The sequence below is a fragment of the Drosophila gunungcola genome, assembly GCF_025200985.1.
Source record: "Drosophila gunungcola strain Sukarami chromosome 2R unlocalized genomic scaffold, Dgunungcola_SK_2 000004F, whole genome shotgun sequence".
Taxonomy (NCBI): Eukaryota; Metazoa; Arthropoda; class Insecta; order Diptera; family Drosophilidae; genus Drosophila; species Drosophila gunungcola.
The window spans coordinates 2528661-2554110 of record NW_026453167.1 but is presented as its reverse complement, the minus strand read 5'-3'; the positions used below and the strand labels follow the sequence as shown (position 1 = coordinate 2554110).

Below are 25450 nucleotides of genomic sequence, written 5' to 3'. Positions count from 1 at the left end.
TATTGATAGACCTCTGAAGGTCATTAATAAATCTCTTGGTATATTTCTCTTTCGTAGGTAGTTTAGATTCAATTGAAAACTATTGAACGTCCATGGTTTATAAACTGCGATAGGTGGTAACAGATTGCCAGTTTTACTCTGAGTCATGGTAAATAAATTGATTGAGTTATCAGGTCGAATGCTATATAGGCAATTGAATTAATACTGTATAGTTGCAGAATTTAAGTTATCGAATGACGTGGTAAATCTTGGTTTCTAAATTTGAACATAAGATTGTAAAGTGTCAACTCACCTTTAAGTTTCTCACGTGCCGTTTCCAAAGCACTCTTGCGTGAATTCACAGTAGATTCTGAAAATAAAAAAAAACATCAAGATATTAAAATATATATCTCACAGAAAATTCTATAAATCTTTTACACAATGTAGACAATTTTCAAGTGCATTTTCAATGTTATACATCTGAGACAAAGCTTCGCCCACAAAGTAGCCGTTGGCATTTCACTTGGTGACGTCAAAAACGAAGGCCAGAAAAATACCAAGAGTATGGGAAAATCGAACCGAGGAAAGCACATCTGACACACACACAGATACACATTCATACACTTCATAGTCAATAAAGTATTCAAATGGCGTGGGGGAAAAACCGAGAAGAAGCAGAGCCAACTGTTGCCAATTTCCATGGGCGTGGAAAATCCGAAATGGCGGCAGACGGAGGCCATCAAACCAAGCTGAAAATTCATTTCCACCCAAAATGTTTACAAGCCAATTCGGTTGCGCTCTTCTGTTTTGCCAATTTTAAAATAGACGCACGCTTTCAATCTCTTTCTGCGCGTACCGATATAATTTGAAATATTTTTTCTAAATTTCTTCGCGCAAAGTGAACGTGAAAAAACGCATTGACGAGTGGCCAAAAATACCTCGAGATGTTTTTGCCAAATTGTGGCGAAATTCCCAATGAAGGCACTAAGAATACACAACAAACGGTTCCGATGAAAAATCTTTGAGATTCGTTTTTCTTAGCAGCTGCTTGAAAACCCTCGCCGAATGACGCACTTTTCCGATTTTGTAAACAAGTGGGGCATAACGATGGAAAACGAGGTGGGGAACACCCTAATTATGCGGAAGTTCGCGTAGCAAACTTACAATGAAAATCTTAAAAGAAATATAAATGTTTTTTTCCTCAAAAATGGCTCTTAAGAATGTTTTTAATGTTGGCATAAAATTAAATAAAAACCGTCTTTCAGTTTTTCAAAAAAGGTTAAAAAAAATTAACAGCGCACTGTTAATTTTAAATAAAGACTTCTAAATACACCATACATTTAAAGCGTGTTGTTTTAGTTTTCAAATAACTATTATAAATAAACTAATTTTAGCAAGTATGTTCTCATATTGGAAGTAAATTTGTTTCTTAAAAGTCTATTTAAAACGTACAAATGTCAATATTTGTTTAGAAACAGATTTTATAACAACTTTTATAAAATACAATGCAAATCAACAAGTTTTTGATTTGTCGCCATAAAATTAATTCTTCTTAAGTTCAATGGCTATTTAAGCCATAAAAAATCAGTCCAGCTTCAGAATGAACAACCGTAGCTTCATGAATTTTTTTTCTCTGTGTCGGGAAGTACCCCATTTCCCATCTAGAGCATTTAATTACGATTGTGTGCTTTTGAATGGGGAATGATGACTGCTTATCGCCTGTCCGTTTGTGGTCAGCTCCATAGAATAGATGTTGTGAGGCACTCGAGTTAAGTCGCCTCGAGAGGCTGCACTTTGAACGCATCAGCGATAAACTAACGATTCCGATTCCGATCCCCTCTTGAAATCGGCGCCCCCGTAAATATGCAATGCGGATCGCAGTCCAGAACTCTGCGGATTGTGCTAAAAAGCTACAAGGCTACAATAAGAGAGACAAGAGCGAGATGGAGCGGAAAAAACCTGCATGCAAATTAAAGCAGGCACCAGGCAAACAGAAATGCGACAAAGGCGGCTAAGGTAGCCTGGCCAAGTGCAGAAAACGGAAAAGAAGTTGGCCCAGGTAGCCTGTCTGTTTGTTGGCCGCGAAAGCCGAGAACGTGGCCCCGATTGGGCACGCATCTCCTTCTCCAATCGAATCGCATCTCCAAGCTCCAGCGTTTTTACCACCTGCCGCACTTGTTTATGGCCGCGACTTGTTGGCGACCAACTTTGGCTGCGGCTTCTCATTTTTTCATCTTCTGGCCAAAGCGGAAACATGCGCATCAAAGCAGCAGCCACAAACACACGAAAAAAAAATAAATTCACTTCTTAATCTAATGCCAATTTAATAAATATTCCATCACATTATGTTTAGTATTTAAAGTTATTTTATTGGTTGCCACTGGCATCTTCAATCTGTTTTAAAGATTATCATACCTTATATAATTAAAAAAATATTTATGTTTTCAAAATTATATTCGGCGTGCTAGAAATAAAGATTTTCTTACTTTTATAAGGATGTATAAAAGTATACTACGATTATTTTTAATAAAATACCTTTATGGCTCTAGTTTTTAAAATCCTAGAATATAAAAGGTTACATTCGAGATTGTACCAAAAAACTAAGCAAATAAATACATTTTAGGAGAAGCATATTGCCATCACTTATCTGATTATAATAATAAGGTTTTATTTGTTGTTATATTTTATAACAAAAAATGTAAGAACACAAACGATTTTAAAATGTTTTTAATTAAGTATAAGAGTACGCTATTAAAACAAGTGTGATTAAATATATTTTATTAAAGTTTCTGTTATAAAATTAAACTGTTTGCTTTGAAGTTATTTAAGATTCTTATAGATTACTGTGCCTAACGAATTTATATTACTTTTTAATTTGGTTAAGGCATTGTGTTATTATCATTATCATCATAAAAAAATGTAATATTAGAGAACATATTAACTGAATCTAGATCTCAAATATTTTGTACGTGTACGGTAGATTGAAATTGGCAATGTCGTCGTCATCGCTTTTGAGCCTCTTTTTCTTTTTAGCTCTTGTGTCAGGTCTTTTATTTTTGCTCGAGAAAACTGGTTAAGAGGTTGCTGCAACCAGTTTACCAGTTTGTTCATTGAATGTGTGTATATTTCTGTGTGTGATTGGGGGAAGCCTCTCATCGCCGTCGTCGTTGAATGTTGTTGTTCTTTTTGTTCTTGCTGTTGCTGTTGCTGGCTTACTAATTGCTGGCTCGAATGTTTATAGAACAATTAACATTTGCGGCTCATTACGCATACGCTGGGGCGCATGAGCTCAGCCAGCAGAAAAGCGATGCGATGCGATTCGATGCGATCATAGCCAGTGGGGCGTATGAGTAATGTCCCTTGAAAGCTAAGGAATACCGTGTACTGGCACTGAAATGATTCAGCCATTTGTTGTTAGTTGTTTATTTTTAGAGATTTGTTCTGGTCGGATTTTGTTGCCATAAACAAACTGCTTAATGGATTCCAGATGAAACTGGGCTTTTCCTGAAAACTATGGTCAACATTGACATCGTTGGACGAAATACAGAATAATGAGGAATTAGTTAGTACTTATTTTCTAATGTTTAAGAGCTTTTCAAAATCAATCGATTTTCTTAAGCTTTTCTATAGTATATAAAAAATATTGAAATCTATTATATTAATACAACTTTGTAATAATAACATTTTTTTGATGGTACTTTAATTTGTTTATAAGAAATTAACATATACAGATTTATCTAAATTTATATATTTATTTAAAAATTCTGAATTTGTTTTTCCCGTAAATTTCCTATTTATTTATGGCTTTAAGCAAACAAAAGGTGACAGATATCTATAGACAAAGGAAATGCCGTAGATGGTGAGTGTTAGAAGACACACAGTAGAAAAAAGCTCGCGGAAAGAATAAAACAAAATTGAGACTGGGGCTCGTGTCATAAAAATTCAATTGAAAGCGACGCAATATTGCAAATCGGCCCACTCTAACATACATATATGGTATATACAAATACTCACACCCCCAATGCGAATTGAGTTTCGTCGTTTTCAATTTCATTCGCAATTCACTCCGTGACGTATGAGCCTGTTGATTGCGTAATATCTACTGCTGCTGCGCTGCATTTTAATTTGATTTATTTCAACCAAGTTTTTTGACAATTTGTTTTACTAAATATAGCAGAAAACAATTTGCTGTTTGCTTTGTTCTGGGTACCAAATGTGTGGTAGAAATACCTTAAATACAAATTAATGACAAGTAAAAGTGCATTTCGGGCATTTTTTGTGCCTTGCCAATTTTTTGCAGCTGCTGGCACATTTTATTAAAGACAAAAACATGCAAAAAAAATTATGTTTAAAAGAATATGGTTATGGATATGCACATGGGCCACAGACAGGCGACTTTAGGCAGCTGTTCAAGTTGGCTTTGGGACTTTGGCGGGGGTCTTTGGGTGCAGAAGTATATATATTAAAGTATCTAGAGTGCGACCCACATGGAATTATTTGCCTAACTATGCCAAGAATTTCGACCATGTGCGTGTGGGACTTGCACAACCCAGAAACGAAGGGGGTATCCATGGACATGGCCTGACAATTAAATGGTTTCGACTTCCCAGACTCAGTGAGTAAATGGAGCAGAGTGCTGGAATTCCTGTGACTCGACATTGTGGCTGCACTATCTACCATTTCTCGGGCTCATATCTTTGTGAACTCGAGTACCTACTAGACATACTTCTGTTTGTCTTTTCAATTATTTTATTTTTTTTTTTAGAGAGCAGTAAATTTTGAGTTGACCTTGCCTTAAAAGTTGAACTTCGAATATGAATTTTGGGCAAATTGTTATCACAGTAAAACAAAAAACTGCTGGCTTTTGTTAACAAAATATTGTCTATTAAGAAACATGTTTGCTGGTTTGCAGCTTGCTAGCAACTTACTTTTGCAACTATATGTTTCCCTGAATCTAAATATTTTATTTTATGCGATTTCCAATTCGCAAACTTCTTGGTATCTTAAATTTCGCATAAAAAAATTCGGCGAACAAAATGGGATTTCCCATGTCGAAATGATTAATTAGTATAAATACGCTAAACATGGGCCGAGCGGTGATATCAAGAAAATAAATGTGTGTATATATAGAGAGGGCGTGTGGTGTGCAAGGACATGAGACTATGCAAATGATTGCTTGGCGAAAAAAAGTGATAAGAGCCAAAAAAAAGTTGGATGAGATCTCAAAGCTCGAGTGGCGACGCACCAAGCGAAAATCAGCAGCTGCTAGAAAAATATTAATTCAAACATGTATAAAAGCTGTAGGTGAATATATCCTAAATCTACCTAGCCCTAAATGCACAAAAATGGTGATTATTAAGGAAGGGAAATTAAATGATGTTGCTAAGATTTTTCTTATCATTAATTGTTAATATAGTTGATTGGATGATTCCTCAAAATTAAAAGAAATAGTTTTTCAGTTAAATAATTAAGTATCTATCTTTAAGATCCGGCTTCTTAGACTTCAACTTTCATATTAGTGCTCAAATTTTCAAGAATATATAACATAAAGTTTTCCTCTTACATACATTTACACAAATACAGTATACTCTTTGTGTCGCGTATAAAAATAACACACATCACTAATCTGCGTATTCACATACACACTTATATCAATCTAAATATATGCTCGTCTAGTTGAATGAGCGCAAAATGGAATGCCAAAACGCTGACACCGCAATTATCAAAAGTTATTCACTTTTTATGCTTAATTTCCTTTGAATTGCATGCTCTCTCTCGCTCTCTCGCTCTTACTATCTCTCCCTTTTAAATGCTTTCGATTTGTACATTCAATTTGGTCTTTCAATTTTCTGTTCAACCAAAAAATGAGAGGGAATTCCCTGGGCTACAATTGAAATTGAAAGAGAGCTGCTTGTTGCTCTTTTTTTTCTCTCGAGCTCTTGTTGAGAAATATATATATTCAATCTATTTGTTGTTTTTAGTCACTGGTTGATTATGGTTTTTGTTGTACCGATTATGATTATCTTTCGTTGTTGTTTCTTTAGTTGTTGTTGCCCCTGCCTTAATTGCCTGGTATTTGTTTTTGCCTTCGGTTCACGAGCGATAAGATTTCATGGGTACCTTTCCCGTTATTCAGCTTATTATGGTTCCACCTTTCAGAAGATACAATGTGTAGAAACGAGTCCGAAATCAGTTCAAGTTCAAGACTTCCTAAAGGGAAAATTAATGGCCAGGAAACTACGTCACTAGTACTTAATTATACATTTTATTTGCTTATGACCTGCGTCAATGGTTTTCTAATTAAAATGTATGTTAAGACTTTTAATTCCCAAAACGATGAAAATCTGGGAACTATAGTAAGTATAGTATTTTAGTATCAGTAAAACAACACATTTTTTTTACTGTTTTATTCAGTACCTTGCAAAATGTAAATTAATTTAGCATATAAGTACATGTATAAAACACATTGAACTCAAATTTTAATCTTTACAACACAAATTAATTTGGTTGACATTTCTAAAAAAATCAAAAAGAACGAATAAACAGAATAATTTTTCAAAAGGTCTCTTCAGGCTAATCTCTTAAAATTTTTAATGCAAATTTTTCATTATTTTAAGATTTAAAAATATTTCCTAAAAAAAGGGACTTTTAATTTTATGAATCGAAAATTATAAAATCAATACTTAGAAAAGAAAGGCTAAAAATACTAAGAATATTGTTAATACAAACACGATATTTAGAAATGCTTAAGCTCTTGAACTTTTTCTGTATTCCTTAGCCTTATCGAAACAACCCAATCGCAATTTCAGGCTGGCCCTGCTTTGCAGAAATTTATCGCGTCCTTCGGTTTCAGCGAAAATACAAAATAAAAGCCACAACAAGTCGAGGAAAAATAAATAAAGATTTATTTCTCGATCTGCGTTAACATAAATTACAGCTCACCAGCGAAAAGCAGAGCCAGAAGTCTTGGGCTAGAATCACACAAGCACACAGCACATGACTACGTCATAGCCGGGGTAACATCATTGTTGCTGTTTGTGTGTAACGTCCCATTTTGTTTTATATACATCTGTACGTATCTGCTGCCCGGCGAAGATACAAAGATACAGGTCCCAGCGCAAAAATAAAAGTATCTGTTGCTGCTAAGTTCGAACTTTGGAGCATCCTGGCAACGGCAACAGCTGCCAACTTTCGTGTTCAACAAGAAAAAGGCGCAAAAACGAAATCTGTCTGCCGTAGTGTGAGTGTACAATTGGGAGAGAGTGTACGTGTGTGAGTGTGGGACAATCCTCAATCAACTGCCTCCACACCTTCTGCAATGTCTGCTTGTTTTGGTACAGTGAAGCCTGCTTAGTCTGACCAATCTTGGAAGCTTACATTTTAGTTAACCCATACAAATATATTCTTTATTTTGTGACTTTTCAATAAATAACTTGTCAATTTGATTAAAAAATAATAAACAATAATAAAAAAAAAATGTAGAGAACAATAAAAAACTTATTTACTTTATAAATGTAAATCAAATTTTAAATTTGTTGATTTTATTAATGTTCACATCTTTCGTACGAACGTTCTTTATTCGCGAGAAAAATAATTTTTATGGTAAATGCTTTTTAAGTATGTTTGGGGTTGGATATAATATATAAAATCTTTCTGTAGGTGAAACTATTTCGGTTCATCAGGACTTTAATTGGATTGGTAAAAGTTTCGCAATTGGCAGCAAATATTTTACTGTAGATGTAAGATACGCGTAGCACTTGACGTTGCTTTACTTTTCGGTTCTCTGTAATTCGCTTTCTCACTCCGATTGTATCTGCAGCACGAGCTTGTCGCAAAAAAGGGGCGTGGGGCATGGGGGCGGTCGAGCTGCGAGTGAGACAGAGACAGAAATACAGAGAAAGAGAGAGAGAGAGAGGGAGAGAGCGAGAGAGCGAGATGGCTGTGCGTGGAGCGGTCTATAAACAGAATTCTAAATGCTGGCGCCTCACCGACGTGAACGACGTGCTGGGCGCACTACGTGCCACATTCGTAACGTGACTTCCTTCAATAAATGGCCCACGGCGCGAAAGAGAGGGCTGGCAAAAAGAGAGCAAGACGGAAAGAGAACGATTTTGTCTGTCGTTTAATATAAAGTTTTCCTCGCAAAATGTATTTTACCCCTCTCCCCGCTCATTGTCTTTCGCTGCTCGCGCCCCCCCCCCCCCCTTAACTTAAAATATATTTTCTAAGAATCCTGTTAGCTGAAAGCTCGGGGCAAAAGTACTTTAAATAAGAAAACTTATGCTAGGGCTCATTTTTCATCGGAAAGCAAAATATTTCGGTTACGAGTTATTCAAAGTTAAGCGGAATATACTCGTATATTGGTTATACCGAGTGTTTCCCCGTTCATGGCTAACACTTTACGAGTTTTTCCAATTGCATCCCGGGACTGTTTCGCTTTGAAAACGCCGCCGTCGCCAGACAACAAGACGACATCGTCGCCAGACAGTCGCAGTTGGAGATGGTGATGTTGGACTGGGGATTGCACAAGATATAGGGAGACTCCATGCATGGGTCTTTAACCCAAAACAGGGAAAACGCAGCCGATCAATGCAACACCGGAAAAAAAACTCCGGAGCAGGATCTGTTTCATATTAATCGTATTTCGTCATTTAAAACAAATCTCTTTCCACATATGAATTTAAATATGATTCATTACTAAGATTATCACTTCTAAGCAGCGGAGATATCACTATAGATACAAGATACAAGCTATAGATAAGAATTCAAGATTCAAAAACACCAGGTGAAGAATAAATAATCAGATAGAATAAAGAAAAAGCAAACATAAGATGGAAGATGTTAAACAAAAGGTTAAATGTAGCAAATCATTTTGTAGCCAATTTTTATACCCTTGCAGAGGGTATTATAATTTCAGTCAGAAGTTTGCAACGCAGTGAAGGAGACGTTTCCGACCCTATAAAGTATATATATTCTTGATCAGCATCACTAGGAGAGTCGATCTAGCCATGTCCGTCTGTCCGTCTGTCCGTCTGTCCGTCCGTTTATATGCAAACTAGTCTCTCAGTTTTAAAGCTATCTGCATGAAACTTTCCCAAAAGTTGTCTTTCTATTGCAGGTAGTATATAAGTCGGAACGAGCCGGATCGGACGACTATAGCATATAGCTCCCATAGGAACAATCGGAAAAATAAATGAAAAAAAATTATAACTTTGCTGTTTTTTAATTTTTTGTTTAGTTCTTCGACATATAGTAATGGTAAAATATTTCCGATTTACGGTTTAAATTTCATCAAAATCGGACGACTATAGCATATAGCTCCCATAGGAACAATCGGAAAAAATAAATGAAAAAAAATTATAACTTTGCTGTTTTTTAATTTTTTGTTTAGTTCTTCGAGATATAGTAATGGTTTAATATTTCAGAATTACGGTTTCAATTTCATCAAAATCGGACGACTATAGCATATAGCTCCCATAGGAACAATCGGAAAATAAATGAAAAAAATTATAACTTTTCTGTTTTTTAATTTTTTGTTTAGTTCTTCGACATATAGCAATGTTTAATTATTTCAGAATTATGGTATAAATTTTATCAAAATCGGACGTCTATAGCATATAGCTCCCATAGAAATAATAAAAATATATAAAATAACTATCTAATAATTGAGCTGCAAATAATCATAGTTTCAATGTTTTTTTTTAGCACATACTCAAGTAAATCATAATTTAAATGTTTTCAAAAGTATTTAATTAATGCAATAGCTGCAAGGGTATATGAACTTCGGCTTGCCGAAGTTTGCTTTCCTTCTTGTTTTAAATAAACCAACTACATTACGCTAATTAGTAATTGTCCATTGAATATACAATATACTAAAGATAAATAAATACATAAGCTATTTTGCATAAGAATTGTTTCGCTTATATGGGCTAAAGATCCGAGACACATACCATTTAGTTATTTTGGAGAAAAGTATTTCTTCCTGTGCATATAGGTTGGTGCTATCGATGATGCTCGAATTTGAACTTGAGAGTTGCGACCCTCTTCACATCGCTCTGTCTTCGAATCATGTGGAGAACCCTTTTGTTCCTGGACGAGCGGGTAAACCTGTCTCTGTCCCTATCTCCACTATTGCAGTCTCTCCTGCTCTTTCTAAATCCATATATCCTGCTCTGTCTCGCTGCTTGTGATCTTGGGTTGTTTATTGTTTTGCGCTTTTAGGCGTTGAGTGGTTGCCTCAGTGGTAATGGCTGTGCCTGATTTTGGCCCCTAGGGAACTTATTCGAAAAGGGACTACCTGACGTAGTAACCTTGTTTACCTGTCTCGGTCTCTCTCTTCTCTCTCTCTCTCCCGTCCCTTTCTTTCAGCCAGCTCTACTGCAACATAATCATATTTAAGGTACACATATGGAGTGTTTGAACCTGCTCGGGGGCTGTGCTGTTGTTTGTCTTTTAGGCTTTTGGGGGCACTTAACTTTTTTATCGGAAATCACCTTTTCGATTTTCTGCGAATTTCATTTCGATGGGGCTTGCGTGTGTGGGAATTTATGTTTTATTATTATAATAATCTTATTGGTTTTCGGGGGCAGGATGTAGGGATTTTATATTTTGTTTTATTTAAAAAAGGAAGTCTTCGCCTTGCAAGCAAATATATAAAAATTTACAAGTTGATTAAAATAATTTTATGAAATTGAATTTAATTAAGAAAACATTTCTTATTTAAACATTATTTAACCATTGAAATTCATTTTTTTGAACATATGCATATTTCTTTGTATGCATTCTAAACCGGACCAATTATAATCTAGCAAATTGGATTTCAGCAAATATTGACGTCACAGTTTGCTTGAGAATTCCTGATTTCTCATTACCACTCTGTGTCAACCGTGTGGGCGAGTTCAAAGTGAATTTGAATTGCAATTAGATAGAGATTTCCAAGCCCCAAATTAGCGTAGGCAAACAACAAATGTGCATTTCAGACGTTTTGGGACCGCCTACAAATTAAATTGATACGTGCTGATAATGTATTGATTACTGCGATTAATCTCCCACCGGGCCAAAATGAAATTCCAAGAAATTTGCTGCGATAATTTGAAGTTAGCTCGAGTGGTGAGTAAGATAGAGCCAAGCGAAATAAAGGCGGAGATGGTTATAAAACCCGTTTGAAATGGCCAAAAGGCGAATGAGCGGTACGGTGAGCGAGAAACTTGATAGAAATACTCATATTCCAGCCGTCAGGTGAATCATCCGTCCAACAACAGTGCACCGCCGCCTGTCACTCCAGCTAAGTTCTGTGTGCTAATATTTGGGCTTGTTGGACGAGTGGGTGCGGCGGCAGCACCACCAACAGCACCACCAACAGCAGCACCAGCTCAACCATCACCACCGCAACATCGAGAGCGATTTAATAAAGTCTTAAGCCAAGCTAAGGCTATCGCCGTACCACCGCAAAACGAGTGACGCTGAAACAGGTTAACAGTGCCAGAATTGTGGTTTTATAAGTGCATTGTAAAGCAGACACAGAGAAAAAAGAAATATATTTGTATGTCGAGCATGGGTATTTTATAAATTTTGATTTTAAATTTGGAAACCCTATCTCATAAAATCCTTAAAACTCTATGTGATGCAAAATACATTTTTAGTAAAACTTAGTTTGGATAGAAGAGATATTTGTCGTTATAGATGACCAAGAAATTTTAAATGATTTTAGGTTCCTGCAAAAGAGTTAATTCGTTTTGACCTTACTGTTAAGTAACATCGATAATTTAATTCTTAATTTATTTTAATTAACTAGTTTGGAACTTAGGAAATCCCTTTACCGAATATGATCAATATTAACAACAAATTTATTTTTATGAACGAAATAACAAAATGGTTGAGTTTAATAACAATATTAAGCCTTTAAAACGAGTATAAATAGGTAAATATTTACATAATTTTTATAGAAACTTTATTTTAACGAAAAAAATCTCTAGAAACTGTTGATATTTGAAGTGTGGCACTGATTATAAGTATTGTATTTATGCAAAGAGGGTTTTTCTCTGTGCAGAAAGCAAGCAACTGCAACCACTTGGCTGGTCGGTTGCAGCCACAGTCGCGTCACATTGGCCCCCCCTGGAAACCCCCTCCCCCTTCTGATTTTCAGGCAATCCGTAGTTCTAGTTGCAAAGGCAAAGTCCGCGCGTGTTTGTCTCTGGCTGTGCCGCACTTCGGGTCTTGTGTTTGTATTTTTGTATTTATTCTTTCGTGAGCTTCCCCCATATTTCTGGTTCGCTTTGCTTTCGGGGCAGCCACAATAGCAACAGCAACAGCACGGCGGCAACAGCAACAGCACAGCAGCAACACAAACAAGCACCACGGCAACAATATGCCTAAACGCTGGCAAAGTCGAGCTGACGACGCTGAATTAAACTGAAACCGGTATGACGTGATGCCTGCCTTTATTTTCTTTACTCTTTATATTTTTTTTCTGCTGATTTTTTTTATTGTTGCTCTTCACTGACTTTGCATATTTGCGTTGTGTTTGTTTTTGTAAACCTAAATTCAACACGTTCGTTTTTAAAGTGCCTGCGCTTGTGTGAGTTTGCGTAGACAAACAGAAATTAGAAAAAAAAAAATAAAAACGAATAAAATATCATGTGTTTTTTTTTTCCTTTGCAGTGACACTTGAGGCGACTAAATAACGCCTGTGGTTGTTGCTTGAATACTTCGATTTAGTTTATTTTAAAAAATGTTGTATTTTTTCGTTTGGCTCTGTTTAAAAGTGGCTATTTAGGCAGCTGATATGACCAAAAAGTTTAGTATTTGAATTTGCTTTCTAAGATAACTGAACTCTCCAGAACTTTTTGAAATAAAATTAATAATACGTAATAGCCTAGCTTAATTAAATTTAAAGAGAGAGAACCAGTGGTCTGAATAGATTCTGGCTTTGACTTAATTTGTTTTAATATTGATCATAAATTAGTAAATTAAAATAAATTGAATAGATTCTGGCTATGACTTAATTTGTTTTAAATTAATTTACAATAACTAAAAATAATGATAACAGAACAATAATGTAAGTCAAAGCGAAATTCTTAAGGGTCGTAAAATATATTTTCCTTTTATAACTTCCATGATTATAAAAACACAAAGTTTATTAAAAGTTAAATTACCTTAAGTCAGATTAGAATTTCCAATATATCAATTTAAATGCTATCGAAATAATCTGGCAAAATATGTTTTGGGTGTCACTTCATATAAACAACGAACGCATTGACCTTATTTAGCATTGACCTATGCTGTGGAGAGGTTATCAGTAGCTACACAAATAAACAGTTTTGCTTCACGCATAACATTAAACACGTAATTGCAAATTTCTAGAACTGTATATATAAAAACTCATTTAAATTAAATGAACATTTTGTGAAAGTCAGATAGAAACCGAAATCTCTGCTCATAATCCCCTGACTTTGTTCATTAATTAGTGTTTTGGTTATAATTTTGGCTTGCCAGTCTTTTGAGATTGCAAAACAGTTGAAAATTATTTACACATTTTGGCTGCTTAAAATTGCACTGAAAGTTCGCAACATTAATTAACCAGGTTTTGGGCTTTAATAACTGCTGACTATTCAGTCGCAAAGCCCTGCTCCATATTCCCCAAAGAAGGGGAATATTTTTCAAATTATGCACTTCAATTACATGGAAAATAATTTCTAGCCAGCTGTTCCAACAGAAAGGGCCGCAAATCTAGGCATCTGACGTAGGAAACGCCACTTGGCCCCCGTTTGAGATGCGAGGATAAAAGGTCGGAAAACCCCCACAACCCGCAACCCACAACCCCCAACCGACCACCACCCCATGACGAAGCAATCGTGAGATACACGATAGAATTCCGGCACGTCCTTAGGCAACAAAAACAAAAATTGTATTAGGTTATCCTTGCCACACTCGCAAGCACACACACCCATTGTGGGAGGAAAATGGGGCGAGAGGGTTTGAAGTGGAAGGCAAATGGCCTTTCACGGTCGTTGCCGTCACTCACTCACTGTTGCTCTGGCTTTTGTTGTTGCTGCTGAACTGCTTTTAGCCCCGGCAACAACCTTAGGACACCGACAAAAATGAGTGATCGAAATGTTTAATTAATTATTTCAAAATTCTACTTTCACATCATTATTTATATAGATCATTATCTTTTAATAAAATACGAATCTTGAACATGATTTATACAAGTTTTTAGATTGTTAAACATAAATAATTCGAAATGTTTGTAAAAAGTCTTTGAAAAATATAATAATAGTCAGTTTATATTTTGCAAATTACAAATTAAGCTTTATACAAGTAAAACTATTACTTTAATTAGTTTTAAATTAAAATAGGCTTACTTAATGTAAAGATGTCATAGGAGACATCATATTTTTACAAATCATATTTTTGTCAGTGTAGCTTCGGTTCACATTGGCCATAGCCAACAAGGCTTGCTACCCGTGACGCATCGGGTTGTAAAGGGGGCCAAGCTCACGTTTCCTTGTCACACCCCCATTTTCCACCATTTTCACCTCTTGCGCTCTCCTTCACTCCTTGTCGCTCTATCTCTTTCGTTGGTTGCCGACTCATTTGTGTTAAACTTGTCGCTACCCAGCAAGGTTCTATAAAAATGGGTTATATTGTTTACTTAAGTAAATGTAACATACGGTTTTCTTAGAATTAATTGGAAAACCAAGAATCAGGTTTGGCAGAAAATATTGATAACTTATAAATCCTTGATGGCTTTATATTTATATTAATATTACATCATTGTGATTTTCGGATGATTTTTTTTATTATATATATATATTATATATATTATATTGATGTATTATAGCGAGCATTTGTTTTTTTTATATACATATATACAGTGGTGACCCCAACCGAAAAGAGTTTAATTGGGTATTTATATCTATATATCGATATATTGTATAGAGCTTATCTTTTAAATATATGTAAGACCCAACCAAGACGATATTACGATTTTCTTAATGGAGTATTGAGAAAATGCAATTAAAAAGTTTTAAGTTTAAAGAAAAACAAAAGAAAATACATGACATATTAGAAGTGACACCCGGATACAAAATCAGACTCGCTTGTGGGGTATCCTTGGGTCGCTTTATTACTGGGAATTCCCCAGTGGATGGGGTGGCCCGGTTGACTTGGTCTAATGTTCGCCTTTCTGTGGCAACTAACTGACGACCGCCTCGGCAACGTCATCATCATCCCCATTACACACCACCCACCAACCACCACCCCCACCTTTGTCATCATCATCATCGTTCAATGCTCGTTTTATTACAGTGGAGTGCTGCTGGCGTCGACGTCGCTGCCTCTGCTGCCCCACAAAGTAAAAAAAAAAAAAAACAAATAAAAAGAAAAATCCAATGTGCGCCCGCAAAAGCAAATAAAACTTTATCATTTGGGGAAGCCCTGCGCTTTCATAGACTTGCCTTGAGTGTGAGTCTGTGTGTGTGTGTTGTGTTGTGCATGTATTTTTTTCCAGCTGCAAACTTTTCCCTTAATTTCTTGTTTTTGTTTTTTTTTGCTGTTTGTGATTACCTTATACGTACGTACATTTTCTCTCTGTGTGGCAGGTCCTTTTCGCTACAGGTATGGGGTTTTATTTTGGTTTAAACTCATAGGTAAAGTTGGGGCCTGGATTTCGTTTGCGTTTATTTATTTTCCTTTTGTTTTCGTTTCCTTGTTTCCCTCTCTGTTTATTTTTTTTGGGTCTTTTGTTGCTTTTCTTTCTGACATGACCTTTTTAGTGGACGGAGGCGGAGGGGTCGGTGGGCGGCTAAAATGGCAGCAGAGAGAATTTTCTGGGCGTGGCTACCCACAACAGTTGCTTAAAAGGCGTCCCCGGAAAAGTTGGAGTGGAGTGTTTGTTTACGGCTATGATATGGCTGTGGCCCAAAAAAAAAACAAAAAAGGGGGGAAGGCAAACCAATTTGGCAGAATGGGTAAACTGTGACTCAGGAAATTGTATTCGTTTAGGAATTGTTGCGTGCCTGGCGGCAGATTTTTATAAAATAAATTAGCTTAGCCAAGGTTAGTTAATGGATAAAGTCAAGAGATTGTGCGGAAAGTGTTACAAAGTTTATAAAATATAAATTGAATATAATAAATATGCACTTAAAATCTTGTACATTTTTAATAGATAAAATATATGAATATATGTATATAAATTCTTAAAGATATTCAGTAGCATATATTTTAAATGATTTGAAAAATACATTTAAATATTGTAAGACCATAAAATTTTATATATCATTGTTAACCCTTCACAAAGGCTTATATCAATATCCTAATTTTAGTTCAAGCTAAATACAGCTTGACTTAAAGCACCTTATTCCGCATTTCAAATGGAATCAGAGCAATCAACAAATGGAAACGGACTCCATTATGGCCACACCTAGACCTACATAGGCTGTTACCTAGCACTTAAGGACTCCAACCCCAAAACCCTTTCCTCCTTTCCCAACAAAATGAAACCAACCCCTCTAAAAGGCAAAAACTACGCAAACTAAAAGGCTTTTCTTTTTTTCCTTGTTTTATTCATTCGAAATGGAAATGGAATGTGAACGGGCCAAAAGCAAAGTTGCCAAAGGGACACAGAAACAAAGGTAGCGATGGAATGAAAATACTCTGTAATAAAAGTGCGGGGAAATGCCAGCCGCAGGGAGTGGGTGGGATTTCCTCGACCCACCACTCCATACATTCCAACTCCCCAACCGACTCCCCCGCCATAAATTATCCACACAATGTCCCAGAGCCAAGGCAAAGGCGATGCGAACACAGTGCCGAGAACCCAGAGCAAAGTCTATTTTAATTTTGACGTTGTTAGACGAATGCGAAAAGAGATTACAGCGGCGAAGTCACTGGCAACGCAAAGGCAAAAGACAAAGGCAAAGACAAAGCCAAAGCCAGCTTAAGTGTTCCAGCCCAACTCCCCAACCTCAAAGCTCAGACTCAAGACTCAAGACCCATGCCCATACTCCTGGCCAAACCAAACTCAAAACCGAACCGAAACCCATCGGCAGCAGCTTAAAGTCAAGGCGTAGCCAAGTGAGACGCTAGCTCTTTGAACATGTAGGCGCAACATGCTACAGTGGTAGCTCTAGGTAACTTCCTACTTAACCCTACTTTAAATATAAATATATTAACTTAATCTCTAACAGAAAGCGATGCAGATAATAGGGAAAACATTTATGAATTTTCTTATCTGGTAACTCCCAAACTTTGTTGTAAACTTATTTAAAGAAGATATATTCTTTAAATGTGTGTAACATTAGTTTTACAATGCTAATAGTAATGGTAATCGTAAGACTTTTTTAATCTTTCTATTACAAAAATTAAGTATAATTCCAGAAATATTTTTGTCCTAAAAAATATTAAAGTTTCTCAGCATTTTAATGAATGACTTTTATGTTTAACCATCCATTTTGGAATATTAAAAACAAAAAATAAACAAGAATAAGCTTTGTTAGTGTGGGAAAAATATTTATTGTAACGTTATGTATATATATAACTGTAATTTCCCTTTACTAAAATAAGTTTTTTATTCAAAGATTCAAAAAATATATTGTGAAGCTTAAAAAAATTCTTAGAGCCATGCTAAATTAATTTTAACAAAAATAGATTTCAAATGACTTAAATAAATGGAGTACTACTACTTGTATTTAAAAATAATTTAAGACTCAAGACTAACACAATACTATGTAGTTACAGTATATTTGTATATATATAAAATTACACCTAAAAAAAATAATAATACAACTAATAAAAAATTATTGTGATGATAAAGCTCAATTGGAAATTTTAATTTTTGTTACATCAAAATTTGGAATTAGGTACTTCTTAAGAGAATACAAATTTATGCTTAGTTTTATATAGTTCTCTTGACAGCAGTGACAGAAATAAAAATTGCCCCCACTTTATGAGGTATTGAGTACTGGGAATGCACACTGTATCCGCCCAACGAGAAATACTTGGCATATATCAAAAGCCAGGCACACTTGTATCTCATTTGGCCAAAGTATCTGAGCGGAGGATGGCGAAGGGTGGGCAGGGGGGCAACCAACAAAGTATCTGGCTTTTTAATAGGTTCAAACTGTAGCATGAGTAACAGCAGCCGAGCAACTTGACTAACAGGCCGCGTGACGCAAAGTATCTGTGACTGAGACTACGACTGTGGATGCCCAAGTATCTTTGAGATTGTACACACAAAAAAGCATTCAGAGATATTATCAATTTTAAAGTTACAAATTATCAAATAATTTTGAAGATAAGGCAATCATCTTTATCTTGTCACTTATATTTTTTACATTAAAATAAGTTAATTTAAATTTTATTTTAACAATATAAAGTATCTAATTGATTTTCTTAATATTGCAAAATGATTGATATTTGTCAAATTTGTTTTCAATATAAAATAAAAGTATCTTTCATTATTTCTGTGCTGTGTATCTTGTATCTTTGTATCTGTGAGCTGCCTGTTGAGCGGGTGAGCAGCGCAAAAGTTCATGACGCTGGCTGAGCTTGATTTTCAGGCCATTTTACATGGGGCGACTCCGACTGGCTGGCAAACAAGCTGCCTTGTTTGCGTCTGTTTTATGTTTATCTGTTTTCCCTGTTTTCCCCGTTTTCTGTTTTCTGCTTTTCCGTTTCTGGCTTTGCTTCTTTCTTTTGCCCATTTCGTTTGTGTTTTTGTTTTTCTTTTGTTTGCCCGCGAGTATGTATTTGTATATGTGCATGTGTATGTGTCTGTTTGTTTGTTTGTTTGCCTTTTGTGTGCGCTGGGGGATTACGTAAGGGAATCCCCAGCATTTTGCAGCGCGCGCGCCAACGCAACTGAAATGAAATGATAAGAGGGGGTGGTGGTTGGGCGATGTGCGAGAGGGGCGGGGGCGAGAGCGAAGGGGCGTGGGCGCAATGCAATGAAAAGTGACTACTGACGCTGTTGTTTCATGTTTTATGTATGCTCTCCCTCTCCAACCAACGCTCTTCCATCTCGCTCGTTGAGCAAGTGTGTAAAGCAGTCGTGGCACAAATAATAATGCAAAAATGTATCTTATAGATACAGATACAGGCAAAGGTTTCAAGTGGGGGCGTGGCTGAATACTATTTCCTTAATTATATTTTTCCCTTTGAGCCACGACAACAAAAATCGCTGCACTTGATGAGATTCCTTTGCCTTGAAGTGTGGGCGAAAAGCAAAGGCTGGTAGATAGGGACATTAGTGTCTTGCCATATGGCAGCTGTAAATCACGACGTCCTTGAGTAGGGGGTGGAATATTCAAGTACTTGGTTGGTTTTGCTTTTTATTGTAATCCCTAAGTCATACATTTTTTAGAAACTAAAAAATAAGTCTTTTTTTTGTATCAGTTAGTTGTGGTGGCCTTGCAAAGAAGACTTGTTTTGGAGTTGGCCCTTAACAGTCTTCTTTTGATATTGGCATATTTAAGTGGGCTTTACACAAAACATTGTTTGGCCTTAGAAGTTTCTAAATATGGAAGTAAATAGGGATAGTAGAAAAATGCTTGGTGTCAGATCGACGAAATCTGAGATGTTGTAAAATGTGAACTTTTTAAAGTCAGCTTTGTTCCTCGAACATTTAAGAAAGTTTACAAGAACAGCTCATAATCATTGAGATGTAAACGGAAATTCCCGTAATTTCGCTGGCATTCTTTCGCGACAATTTTTAATTTAAATAATTAACAAGAAAATCTACTTACTGCCTCGACCGCTGCCCTTGCGTCGCGCCATTTTTCTGCGTATAACTTGGTGTCCTGCTTTGCGCTATTCCTTGTCCCTTGGTGTCCTTTTACATGGGACAACTGCTGGAAATTAGGATCCTTGCGCTTGACTGATGTATATTTAATCAGAGGCCGCCCACCTGGCACGCCCACTTTGCGACACTGGTTTGTTTGTATGGCACAACTACAACTACAACAACAACTGCGACTACGACTATGAATGCTTTGTAAGCATGTACGTGTGTCAGCGTCCTTGACGCACACAATGACAAACGTCCTTGTTTGTCCGAAAGTGTGAGTATGGGTGTGTGTATGTGTGGGTGTGTGGCCTGGTTCCCGGTTCGCTGGTATTTGCCCACTAGACAAATAGAGGAGCCATGTCCAAGTCGCCAAGTCCTTATCCTGATATGCCGTTAGCCTGTCGACCTGGTGGAGATTGCAACCCGCTGGCTGGCATCCTTGCGGCTATCCTTCCAATGCCTCTGTATCCTTGATTGCTGTAAATGTGCTATATAAATCCTAAATAAATGGGGTATTCCCTTGGTTCGTTGTAAATACTAGGAAATGTTTATTAGGTTTTTTGATATGCCCGTTTTGCTAAGTGTGTGGATTTGTGTTCCCTTGTTTTATTGGTTTGATCAATTTGATTTGTATTACTATTTGCCGACCGTGCGTATACGCAATATTCGAAACTAATTTGCGCGCGCGGCAAATTCTTTCACAAAACAGTATCCCTTATCAACTAATCACTTTTTATTTTTCTTGATTCGTTTGAAATACGCTTTATATGCCCTGTGCTGATCTATTTTTTAAATATACGGCATGTATTCACCATGCGTTGCGTTGCGATTTGATTTGAATTTGTTGCTGGCTTTTTTGCGCATTTACCGAGAATTGCGAGAAGCGCGCGAAAAACGAGAGGCGTGCGTCGACGTCGGCGCTCACGGACAAACAGAGCCAGCGAAAATCCGTTAGGCCCCCAAAACACAAAACATGAAACACAACGAGAGCGCTGTGGGGTCTCCCCACTCGAAATGAGCTCTCTTGCGACGCCAAAATGAGCAATACAAAGAGCGGGGATACGGGTTTCAATTCGCTCTGCTTTCCGTTTCAATTAAACGCTTCGCCTTCAACTTTTCTGTTTACCTTTTTTTTTTGTTGATTTTCTCGCTTGCAGTGCGAGTCTAAGAGAAACGGATATTTAGGCTAAGAGAAACGGCTTATCAATGGGCTTAAATGGGCCTATTTGTAGGAGCTTTTGATAAGATTTAATTCTTAAGCTTAATGCTTCCTAAGATATTGAAACTAAAAGTCTTTTTATTCATACTCATTATAATAAATTTATTTTATCCACACAATTGATAGCCAAGGTCGAAAACTTGTTTCTGCCTAAAAGCATGCAACAGTAAAGTAAATATGGTCAAAATTTCTAAATCGGCAAAAGAGTGAAAATGGAAAACATCTTTAAAAGTCTAACAATTCAAGGAAACTGCTTATCTGTCCTTTTTAAGAAACACATGTAAGCATAGATTAAACTAATAAGCTTTCTGACAGCAGCTGGAACTAATCCGTCCCATCCACGGTCCCAAAAGCACCATAACCCTTTCATATATGAACAATTAATAATTAATAAAAATAAACCATGATGGATGCACTCACCCCTTTAGTCATTAACCGTTTTTACTTAACTAATAACCCAATTCTTAATATTAAATATTGATAATTAATAAAAGCAGAATGATTTGAATTAGTCTGTAGTTCTCTATTCATTTATTTTTTAGTCTAGTTTATTTTATTTAATACGGATAAGATAAAGCTTCCATTTAGCTCAAGGGAGATGATTTTGTACAATATAACATTTTTAATTTATGTTTAATTCTTTCAGGAAAATAACAAGTGTTTTTTTAACTTAATATAATTGGTATGTTAAAAATTTAAATATTAAAAGAACACTTTCAATATAGGCCACAATCAAACCTTACAAATTCCTTGTAACTTCTTGTTGAAGACTAACGTTTCAAAACCAGTTTTAGAGACTTTTACTGCACACCAAATTTTAACCTTTTTGATAACTCATGATTTAAACGGATGGGTTTCCCCGAAACCAAATAAATGAAGGTGTCCAAAGCAATGAGACCGCCATTATTGTCTTCGAATCATTTTGAGCCAGACACTCTGGGCCCAGTCAAAAGCTGTTCAAGCCGTAACGCATGGTGTCGAAGGGCTGAAATAATGCGTCGTCAAACGAAATTAAGGCGAGAATAAGAAAAAATCTGAAAACATGGGAGGTGTCAAGTGTATGGAACTCTGACTGGCAGCTGCGAGAATTCTCAACCAGCGTGACAAGCGAAAGGCGTGGCCTTGAGCCTGGTTTTCCGTTCCTTCACCCAACACAAAACACCACCACCTTTCAATTTATTTCCATTTGAGAAGCGATGTGGCCTGCTTCAATGGTTTTCAATAAAATGTTCCTTTCTTTTTTGTAGAAATTTTACAAATCATTTATATTTATTAAAACTGCACACAAGCTCACCCTAATCACATCACTCATTCTTATGCTTAGAGTTACTCCACACACCCACAACATAGTATATTCCTTTGTCAATGAAGAGCAATACATGTATTATACCGAAAACAGCTGGTCTTTGTTTATAAGTTTTTTTTTATTTTTTGCGCAGGCGTTGTTTGCCGGCTAGAAAACCATCCAGTTTCAGTTCCAGTTCGAAAGTAGTTCGAAAACTGGAAGGAGGGGAAATTCGATGTGCCGAGCACTTTGGCGCCAAATCATAATCGTCCGACGGAATTTCACTCGCAGTCGGCAAAATACAGAGCGCGTGAAGGGATCACAATGCGGATAAAATATTGCGGATCAAATATATAGACCGACTTTAAGTCAGTGAACAAAAAAAAATAATAACAAAAACAAACTGAGCTGTTTGTATATTCAATTATAAAAGTGCTTATGTGGCGAAGTGTAAACAAATACATTCCAAACAAATAGAACGCAAATGTGAGTGTTATACGAAAACTGTACAACTGTTATCCGAATTTAAAAATCATTTATATTAATTGACTCGAAAAAAGAAAAACAAAAGCAATTAGTGGGTATACAATTTAAAACATAGAAAAACAATTTTATTGTTTCTTCCAATGTATATCATTAATAAATATACTTATTTGTTGTCGTTATTAAGTAAGTGTGCATGTAGGTCAAATGAAAAACTGATGTATTTAAAAAAATTGGTTGTAGTTTTGTGATAAGACAAACAAACTGTGAGCTTCCAAGAATCGTATCTTGTTTACGTTATACGTTATAACCAATTACATTTTGTCGACCTTTTTTTGGGGGGTAAATGGCTTCTTGGTATAATTTGTTTTGTGACGTTTTGGTTAGACAATTAACGGGCTCAGGATAATTTTTAATTGCTTATTTGCCATTAATTAAAACTGACTGAGGAATTATTTTTGCGTTCGAAAATAAATACGAAACCGGACTTTTTGTAATGTCAATATGTTCTTTGTTGCTCATCTCAATTTTTTTGTTGTTTCCTATATTTACATTTTGTTATTTTTAATTCAAAAACAGAACAATCGCATTCTTCATTTTATCTTTAATTGTTATACTCGAACAATATGATTTAAGGATGAAGGCAAGCATATTATATTGCGAGTTTCTAAACTATAGTTCTGTAGGTAAAAATGTTATAAGCTTCATGATTTATTCAAGAAAAAAATATAAAGTTATAATTTTCCTAAAAAAAGAACAAAGGATTTTACTTAAAGTAATTTAAGTGAACGAAAACTTCTTGTATCTAAAAGCAGTCCTTTCATAGTAAAAAGGAAGAAAGGTTTTTAAGGCGATTATATGATACACCTGGAGAAAATGTTCTATTCACAAAAGATTCATTACACAGGCCAACAGAAGTTTTTTGCAAGCCCAAGCGCATGTAATTATGATATACTATACTATTCCACTACATCTATAGTCCATTAGCTCTGGTATTAGCGCTATTTTTAATTTAAGAAAATCACTTTTGTTCTTTAGTTTGATTATATCATTAAGAATGGTCATCCAATAACCGATAACTATGCAATTTAATTTAAATTTTTGGTTTTCCATGTATAACAATATTATAGACCCAATAAGAACTTTTAATTGACCTTTATACCAGCAACAATTCGCAGGAAAAGTTATACATTTTAGTGTATAAAGAGATAGACATTGTTCGGAATGCCCAATATGCCTTTTATGAATGCACACAAAATATTTGCGGATGTCGGAAGGCACACTGCCAAAGGGTCCCAAACCGCACTGGCCTGTTGTGAAATGTTCTGTATTTAATTGATCATATGCATAATTTATGAAGACTTCTTGGTGTGGGCGTTCGATGCTCTGGGCTATTTGTGTTAGTGTCTTTGACCAAGTTTTGGGCCAAAAGGGGAGCTCAGCCAAACACGAAATATCAATCTGAAGGCGAAAATCGCACAACAATAGAAAATTGATGCCCAGACCGCAGCACCCATTATGCCCTTACCCACAAAGCTAAACCATACTCTGAGCAGAGGATACATGGATCACAGTTCATGTGGCTGCTTGTGGAATGCCTAAGTTGTATTTATTGCGAGTGCGAGTGCGAGTTGTGGCGCCTTCATTGTGGGCACATCAAAGCAACACGCTCTGGACATAAAAGAATAAATTAAACGTGGATAAAAAGTAGCCCCGAAAAACACGCAATTCGGAAATGGAAAATGGTATAGTATGGTATGGTTTTTTTTTTAACACACAATGGCGTCAGCATCTCGCATATCGCAAACCCAAAGATACCAGTATGAGGAGACATCTCTGCTGGGTATTTTTTAATATGTCGAGTCTAACGGCACGGCATGCGGCATTTTAATAATGCATAAAGTAGCAGGCTGTCCAGGAAACTGCTTCTCCTGTCTAATGTCCATCCACAGAGTTCATTATCTCAAATTACCGGGGGCAGCGTCTAAATTAAATACATAATGCCTGCTTGCATGACGCTTGTACTTACACAAATGACGAGCGTTGTCCACCGAACTAAATCCCAATTTATGTGCCTTAAATTTGGGCATTAGACATCGGACAGAGGAAATTTAATGACGTTGGTAGCTGGGAGTTAATTAGCCACGCCGCAAGGACTTCAGTTTCGAAAATTGGTTTCCGTCATCGGAATTATTTTCCCAAACAAAGGCCAGCGAAGGGATTTGTCTCATTAGTAGGCTTCCTGCTGTGCCGTGGCACTTAACTTTGGTGAACTAACGAAATGACAGCAGTGACTAATCAATTTTACGGCTGTGCAAATTCCTTTCATTAAAACATTGAATAACCTGTGTAGTAATTGTTTGTAAACATTTCGATGAATTGAATTTCAACAAAGTTTGTAACTTCATTATCAAGCTCATTAGCTTGACAATAGTGTTCCACAGTGAATCTCTTACCTATTTGAAGGCTTAATTGCGTGTAATCAATTCCCTTTTGAAATGCCACTGAGTTGGAAAATAAGAATTGTCTTTGATTTGCACACTGCTGAAAGGAAGGGGTTGCGTTGTCATGCTTACCCATCGTATTATAGTCGTTGGTTTGCTCTTGGATATTGTCCTTGCTATTCATCAAGCTAGTTTACTAATTGAAGATTCTGTGGCGTTAACTATAATTAAATGCTGGAATTATTGAAATTAAA

The 25450-nt window shown here is 36.2% G+C and overlaps 2 protein-coding genes across 8 annotated transcripts in view; one reads left to right on the top strand and one right to left on the bottom strand.

The window, feature by feature from the left end:
• The window catches only part of LOC128254273 (uncharacterized), a 49395-nt gene extending 28711 nt beyond the window's left edge, over positions 1–20684 (bottom strand). The window contains 2 exon segments of the mRNA XM_052983209.1: positions 293–349; positions 19725–20684. Of these exon segments, the coding sequence (XP_052839169.1) occupies positions 293–349; positions 19725–19755 (88 nt within the window). The 5' untranslated portion in view covers positions 19756–20684.
• The window catches only part of LOC128254277 (G-protein coupled receptor dmsr-1), a 78007-nt gene that overhangs the window by 17882 nt on the left and 34675 nt on the right, over positions 1–25450 (top strand). For 2 of the 7 annotated variants that reach the window (XM_052983216.1, XM_052983213.1), the window contains exon 1: positions 22550–22755. The exons of 4 other annotated variants lie outside the window; for them this stretch is intronic. The gene's annotated coding sequence lies outside the window, so the exon portion shown is untranslated. Of the gene's footprint in view, positions 1–22549; positions 22756–25450 lie in introns of those variants that run through there. One more of the 7 variants, XM_052983221.1, reaches the window with a different exon arrangement.